The 8,190-nt window shown below is 40.0% G+C and overlaps 1 protein-coding gene and 1 long non-coding RNA gene across 2 annotated transcripts; one reads left to right on the top strand and one right to left on the bottom strand.

Annotated features, from left to right (window-relative positions):
- Positions 1–3,356: 3,356 nt before the first annotated feature.
- LOC120643858 lies at positions 3,357–5,570 on the bottom strand. The gene is made up of 2 exons (XR_005663224.1): positions 5,063–5,570; positions 3,357–3,602 (listed from the first exon to the last, which is right to left on the bottom strand). It is a non-coding gene; the product is annotated as an uncharacterized LOC120643858 (long non-coding RNA).
- A 545-nt stretch (positions 5,571–6,115) lies between these two features.
- On the top strand, positions 6,116–7,040 carry LOC120643857 (leaf-specific thionin DB4-like). The gene is made up of 3 exons (XM_039920343.1): positions 6,116–6,406; positions 6,500–6,568; positions 6,649–7,040. Exons 1-3 carry the CDS (start codon positions 6,187–6,189, stop codon positions 6,753–6,755), a joined length of 396 nt encoding a protein of 131 aa, XP_039776277.1. The 5' UTR covers positions 6,116–6,186; the 3' UTR covers positions 6,756–7,040.
- Positions 7,041–8,190: the final 1,150 nt, after the last annotated feature.

The following is an 8,190-nucleotide window of genomic DNA, read 5'->3' as shown; positions in this document are numbered from 1 at the left end:
CAAAGGTGATTTGTTTTGATATTGCACGTCACCTATATCATAACAAAGGTGACGGACAACGTTTTAGGGAGGCCCCCAATGGGTTAAAGATGACGCGCATAATCTTCGCGCGTCACCCATATAATAAAGGTGACGCGCGACAACAACACGTCACCTTTGTGCGCGTCACCTTAGGACGTTTCTTACATAGTGATTGTGAACTTGGTAACTGAGCCGGATAAGTGGTATGGGATAAAACTACTCTCGCATCCCATAAAACTCCCTCTTATCTCTCCTCATAATGACCCTGCCATATCGGTAAATTTGCTAATATAGCACAATATTTAATGCTCATGAAACTTCTCATAAAAAGTTTCATTGAAACTGGCCTAATAAAATTAGTTTTTAAAAGAAGCACGCAGAACACGTATATACACGCACACATATGCAAACACAAACACCTGTCTTTCCGCCTGTTTTTTAATTAGAGGCATATAGGGTCAACAACACATGATTGTGCACTCCTGAAATTATAAGGTACACATCAGCCATCTAACCACAAGCCAAAGCTTGCAAGTATATCAACAAGGTCCGATCACCCATCGTTTTCTTAGGAGTATGCTCCTTCCGATCAATGGGAGAATCGGATGTCAATCTTTTATGATGGCTTACTGGTGGCGTATCCCTTGAAATCTGTACTAAACTGGATGGAACTTGGCTGGAAAAATCCTCTAGGCCACGTGTGTGGGCATGAAAAATTTGGACTTCTCACGCGTGTGCTTATGAAAAGATTCTCTTTGCTTTCTCGAAATCCTCAGCTCCCTCATCGCTTGAACCACTCTACCAACACTACTGTAGAACCAATTTGCCTATTTTTTTTCTAGGGGCCGGTATTACATGTGCCAGCATCTCATGGTGCAAGGTGAGTATACTACTGATCTTGAACGTGTAAATGACTACTCTTTATTAGGAATAGATGTATATGTGTACATTATTTTTATGTCTATCTAACACTTGCTTAATTTTCCGTGGATTCATTAATTGCAGATTCATCCAAGAAAGAATCAGGAGCAACTCCATGAGAAAGAACTTCTATAAGTAGCCGCCGATTTATATCATTTCATTATGCATCAAGTGATCCATCCAAGGGGCACATTTGTTTCAGCAAGACCATGAATTAGCAACGGACCCTAAATATGTTGCTCTTCATGAGTGGGAGCACCACCACCACCACCACCACCGTGCCTCCTTTAGTAGCATTGGTAATTAGGAGAAAAACATGTATTCAAGTAGCACTTTTAAAAATGTACTTTAATGATGCATTGTAATAATATATGTACATGTATTCAATTTGTAAACAAATGGATTTTGTATGTTTAATTATTTATATTTATGAAACATATTATATGTCGATCACTGTGACATTCGATCGCGTACTAGCTTATTAGGTCCAAATTGGTGGGAATAAAAATTTAAAAAATTGGCGGGAAAGAGATTCCGAAAATTCAAAATCAAACCGCTCAAATAGTTGGCGGGATGGATGTTTGCAGGGGCGGGTCATGCCCTAACCCACCCCTGGAAATCCATTTGCAGGGGCGGGCGCGTTACCCGCTCCTGCAAATAGCTATTTTTAGCTGCGAGAAGTAGGGGCGGGTACCACACCCGCCCCTACAAATGTTGTTTTACCCGCTCCTAAAAATATTTTCTGTAGTAGTGCAATAATTGTAATGTACAGTGGTAGTGGAGACAGAAATTTATAAAATAAACATGTACGGAAAAGAAATCTCTACGCAAGAAAAAAAAACATGAGAAAATGTTCCCTAGGCTAATAATGTGGTATGGAAATAATCTTTCCACATAGGATATGCATGCCAAACTAAGAAATTCTAAGGGTTAGCCTCTTGAAACCGTACGCAGGGGCACGTTTCCTTCCCATCAAAATTGTTTCTGTATGTACGAGTCTTTCCCTAGGAAAACCTGTAGGGGAAATATTTATTTCCTACGTACGGTTATATTGTATTTACCTATCTAGTATTTAAAACCACAGGGAAACAACATGGGTATTGCAAGTAGTGGTTCTGGCATTGTAGTAGCAGCATGCTTCCTTCACCGCTCAGTCGTCGCCTCAGTGTTTAATAAGTGCCCCTCATTTCGCCTTCTATAGAGGGTGTTCTCATGCATTGTATGGGTTGTGCCGTGTCGTCAGGCTCACATGGCTGGTGATGAGGAGAGCCTGAAAAGCTACGGATTGTGTAAGTCGTACCTCCCAGCTATTAATTAAAATTAATCATATATATATATATATATATATATATATATATATATATATATATATATATTATGGGTCGCTGCTACTACCAATTAATTAAAACTGGTGTCTTAATAGGACGCACGCTGAACACGCATGCACCACGCCTAGATGTGCAAACACATATGCCTATCTCCTGTAGTTTTTTAAAAATAATTTGAGGCATATATAGTGTCTAAAGCACCTTGTAGGGCCGGCTAATTAGCGAGCGCGCGCCAAGACGAGAGCTGACAATCGATTTCCGACAGGACTTACTTTCCCTTTACGTGTAACCACCCCTGCCCTTTCCGGCGACCTCCCACCCCTGACTCTCCACGACCCTCCACCCGGCCCAACAGCCCAACCACCCCGCCCAATGGCCCATTTTCTTTTCCCGCGCGTGACATTTCGGGACCGTTGGAATAAGAGGGTTTAAATATTGGGTGGGGGATTTAACAACAAAATCAACTTTCAAAACCTAAAAAAGAATAAACACACGCAGCCGGCCCTAGCCAAAAAAAAATTAGTTTGGCGATATAGTTTTGGAATAAGGAACATAGTCGAACAACTGCGTGTGTGAGAAAAAACACAAAAGTTATCATATAACTTTGTCATGCAAAATTTATCATAAAACTTTGTGATACAATCTTTGTCATACAACTTATGCCGAAAAAAGAGGTACTTCCTCGCTCATTTCGTTGTTGGCCTGCAAAACAAATTTGTATATAAAATAGGTAAACATATATAAATTTGTAACATCGCATTTTTAGGGGGAAACTTATGCAACAAACTTTTGATGAAAAAACTTAATGCAGCAAACTTTTGCAGGGCGTTTAATGAAAAATGAAAAAAAAATTATGTACTAGAAACTTATATATCGATGAAAACTTATGTACGAAAAACAAGTTTGTATGTACAAATTAACTTGTGTAAAAAAAGAGAAAAAAGTGTGCACAGTAAAAATATAAATTAGTATTTTTAAAAACATAAAAATGCACAAATTAACTTGTATACGAACATAATTGAAAAAATACCAACATCTTGTTTGAAAAGCTAGTTTCAAATAGAAAACATCTTGTTTTGTGATAGAAAAAAACAGTAGTCGGATATAACTTATTCCAACAAGTTTTGAGCATAATATTGATATTATGTGATAGAAAAAACCAGAAAAGAAAAATATGGTCCATAGAAATTTAGCTGACCAACATAGGTGCATGCTCAGATAAAAATAGTGTATACGAGATGTGAGAACAAAAAATATAGTAGAGTGGGAAAAAGAGAATTTCAATCTAATTTTGCAAAAAATGGCAGTAGATTGTTTCATTTCCTTCCAGACCTGAAAAATATTTAGAACAGAATGTGTATATAAAAACTTATGCACAAAAATATATATAAAAACAATCTGGCTCAACTTATTTGCATGATAAAATTATGATGAAGAAAGTTTGTGAAAAATGTTGTTCGAATTAGATACGATCAATAATCTATGCACATAACTTATTCGAAAGATATGCAACGTGACTTAACTTGTGGACTGACCAAAATTATCTACATAACTTATGCATGAAAATTATAAATACCAAAAATCTTTTAGCCAAACTTATTGACATGATACAAATTTATCTACATAACTTATGCACAAAAGCTATATGCAATAATCTCTCTCCCAAACTTATTGACATGCATAAAAAGATTTGCACATAAACTTATAACTAGTATACATTAGATATAACTTATGTCTCTACCATATATGCATCGCATATAGTGTGTAAAACTTCTGAGCTGTAACTTAGACCATGCAAACCTTGTGAAGTTCTTTGCATATGACTAGGATATAACTTTTGGCCTATAACATCTAACTTTTGTGTTCAACACTCTAACTTATGTGCGTGACTTACACTGTGCAAAAATTTGATGGGCACAGGTTTTGCTTTATGAGAAAAAAGATTTGACATTAAAAGTTGTATTCATCATAACATTTTTAGAAGACTTATTTTTCTAAAAAAGAGTAGTACAATATGAGTTTGGAAATCATGATAAGTTCTGTCACATTTTCAGCACACTATAAGAGTAGCAAAGAGCCTTAAACCCACCCCTTTAGATCACCAAACTTAGAAAACATAAATAGCCCTGCAGCTGTATTTAGCATACTTTATCTCTCTCTTAAATATTAATGCATGCTTTGGCATACATTACACTTATATACGCGTCCCAGATTTTGCTATGGCCTGCAACTGTATTTAGCATACTTTATCTCTTCCTTGCAAAAAGTGCTATCTGTGATTAAAAACTTCACATGGAAGCAATACAAAAGACTTGAACTCCCCCCAAATAGCTAGGACAAAGGGACAACAGTAGGCAATGGAAGATAGACAGTGTAAATTACCCATACTGAAATTCATTAGAATTTAACTACTGATAATGCATCATGGTGGGCAAATCATAGTGAAAGAAGACTCATAAATGAAAGCATAAGTAGCAGCGCGATATTTATCAAAAGACAAATCTGGTTGAAATCCATCTTTGTTGAACTATATGTATATTTATTTCACTGAGGATTTCTTTTGACTAACACATTGGATAGTTTCCATGCTAATTATTTTACTTGAACGTCATCAGTTATGTCTATACTAAATTAAGTTGTGTAAACAATATAAAAATGACATGGACCTAATACAATTGCTAACCAGCCATTTTTCAATTTATGGGTAATTAATCACACACCAGGCACAAAAATTAGCAAAACAAACCAGGCATCCGCTGCAGCACCCCTCTGCGCGCCAAGATAGCACTCACCGGGGACATGCCGATCCCTCGCTGGACCCTGCGCCTTAACCGGGGTTATGCGCCCTTGCTGGTGCTGCCGCTCCCATCTCCGAATCTGTCAGATAGAGAAAGGGCGAAAAGGGGGAGAAGTGGATCTAAGAATGAAGAAAGGGAATGGAAATGGAAACCCCAGTGGCGACCTAGGCTGCTGCTTCTTGTCCACGGTAGGCTGTCGTTGACCCTTGTCGCAGCCGAGCTGTGCTGTCTCCCTCCGCGCGCTACGAGCCCAACGTGAGGACCTCCTCACCCAGCGTCGTCGCGAGTGGGAGCGTGCCTCTGCAGAACGACGCTCGCTGCCCCGTCGTGCCGGCCTCCGTCGAGAGCCGCTGCGCATGGGCATGGCCACCGGCTGCCATGGTCATCTCAGATCTAACGAGGGGGAAAAAGATGGAGGAACAGAGGAGGAATCGCCGGCCGCGGAGGAGACGCTTCCCGCGGAAGAGAAAAAAAAAGTAAAGGTAAAAAAGGTAGCTGTGGGACCCATGCACGTGGAGGTGAGTAGTAATTGCACACGGTCCAGATCGATCGCTAGGAAGCTCGGCCGCGCTCGCTTGTAGGATTGGATTTGCGCTTGTACTGCTGATATTAGGTACGACACATCAACATCACGGTGTGGATTCAGGCCCTACAATAACAGCCATATAACCACAGTAAAATTGGTTTTTAAAGGAAGCACGCTGAACACGCATATGTACTAATATACGCACGCATGTGCAAACACACGTACCTATCTCTTTGCATGTTTAAAAAAAAATTGGAGGGGCGTAAAGCACATGACTGCATAGTGTTGAAATTAGGTAAACGTTAGCATCAAGCTGTGGAGTGAGACCCTACAATAATAGTCATCTAACAACAAGCTGTGGATCACATGCCCTTGTGCACCGGCAGGAACCCAATTCGGGGTGGCAGGGCTGGAGCAGGGTTCAACGTGATGAACCACTCGCTGTACCATCCCTTGTTGCTGTTCCGGACGGGAGATCCAGGTACACCGTCATCTAATTTCCCTATAAATAGGAGCCCATGCGGTTCTCTTCTCTTCAGCGCCAATAATCCAAGCCATTTCTTTGTGTTTTGCAAAAAAAAACTAGAAAGAAATGGGAAGCAAGGATCTTAAGAGTGTAATCATGTGTGTGCTGATACTAGGGATAATCTTGGATGTAGAGGGCATGAGTTGCTGCAGGAACACCACGGCAAGAAACTGCTACAACATGTGTCGTATGACCCCGCCAGCTTGTGCAGCAAGATGTGGCTGTATAATCATAAATGGCAATCAATGCCCATGCTACCCTAGTTTGAACCTTCTTCCGAACTCCGGTAAAGAGAAATCATGCAATTTCCATCTTGCTTGTTTATTATTTCTCATGGACAAGAACTTATTTACATACTAGATGCTTAATTGTTTGGCAGGTGAACCAGATGCCATTAAGTACTGCAACTTGGGATGTGTGTCTTCTATGTGCGACACCAAGAACAATGGTAAATTCATCAAGGATAATTTTAATTATTTTCTGAAAAACTGAAAAGATTTGTTGTTAAGACATAATTTACCTTTTTAGCTCCAGAATTTGTGGGTGAAGAGATGAAAATCGACATGGAACACTGCAGTGATGCATGTGACCGTTTCTGCAATGGGGATGCCCGCATGGCATCCGTTGCTGCTTAATCATGCATGTGCATGCCATGGGATTTGTTGTCGAAGGCCAAGGTCTCATCATGATGGATGATATTCTAAATAAAGGATCTCATGGGACAGATCCAAGTCAGTGTGTGTCATCTTGTACATATGTACGTGTGTGCTCTTTTTTTGTTTCTTTGTTACAATAAAGGTAACCACACGATGGATGCCATGTTATTACCTGTATGTGCTCATCTCTATCGAGATGTATGCATGTAGCCTTGGCCAGTTAATATAATAACTATAAATTATATAATTTCATGTTGCATTTAAGTTTTTATCTATTTATCGTAGACTTATGTATATTTCTTAAAAAAATATTTTCTGGATTTGATTGCTTAATTCACTGTTGTGGAATTCGACTGAGGCCTATATAAAATGTTGTAACTCCTTTTGAACTTTCAACTTCTGGGACATCACGTTCTAACCATAAAGTCTTTCGAGGAATTCTTACCAATCAGCACATGAACTAGAAATGAAATGCAAATACGCAGTTGAGTGTTGTATGACCATATCAGTAGCATGAAGCTTTGATCACATCCTTTTTTATGGCATTCTCATAGAGCCATTCACCAAGCTCAAATTAATCATCCCTGATAAAACCTAATTAGTTCGTAAGCCACCTACCAAGCTCAAATCTCCCCGCAACCCTTCCTCCTAATAATGGCGGCTGCAGATCCAACAATTTGTTTTCGCCGTAGTCGCCAGCTGTGGCAGCAGCGTTGGCTGCATTAGGCACACTGCATACGAACAGGATGGCTCCCCTCCCATCTCTGGCCCTGCGATCTGTGCATGCACACTCCATGCAGGCACAATGGCTGCCTTCCCGTCTCGACATTATAGAGGTCGTAAGGCTCATGCTACAGATCACCACCATGTGAGCTCATGATCCCCTCCCAAGTACCCAACCCTGTTGACTCCTTCGTCGTCGATTTCATCCTCCCACAATCCTGATATCCCAGACACCGTAGAAAAAAAATATTGGTGCACTGCAGAAGCATGGCGAGGTCCCTTCCCCCAGTAGACAGCTCTCAATGGGGAAGTAACCGAAGGTTAATGAATCTATTATTTATTTCATATTAGCATGCACTTTAAGTTGATAGTGATATATATTCAGCAATATTGCCAACCTTCTCACCAGTTAGAGCATTGGACTCCGGTAGTCGTAGAAATTCCATGTTGCAGCTTGCGATCCGTGCTTGAAGCATGGTACCTTCTCATATTATTACGAAGTCCTGGGTGGATCTCCCCCTTTTGTTAAGTTTTTATTTGAAGTGCTTCGAATCATTATTAATTGAATATATAATTTGGATATACCCAGAGCATATTCTGAATTCCAAAGGTCATGCATGTGCTCGTGAATGCATAATCCTCGAATTACCAGAGAAAGCACATGACTTTTAGTATCGGTCGGCAGCACCAA

Source organism: Panicum virgatum, chromosome 8K, assembly GCF_016808335.1.
Source record: "Panicum virgatum strain AP13 chromosome 8K, P.virgatum_v5, whole genome shotgun sequence".
Lineage (NCBI taxonomy): Eukaryota > Viridiplantae > Streptophyta > Magnoliopsida > Poales > Poaceae > Panicum > Panicum virgatum.
Note: the sequence above shows the minus strand (reverse complement) of the source record. Positions and strands in the feature narration are given on the sequence as shown.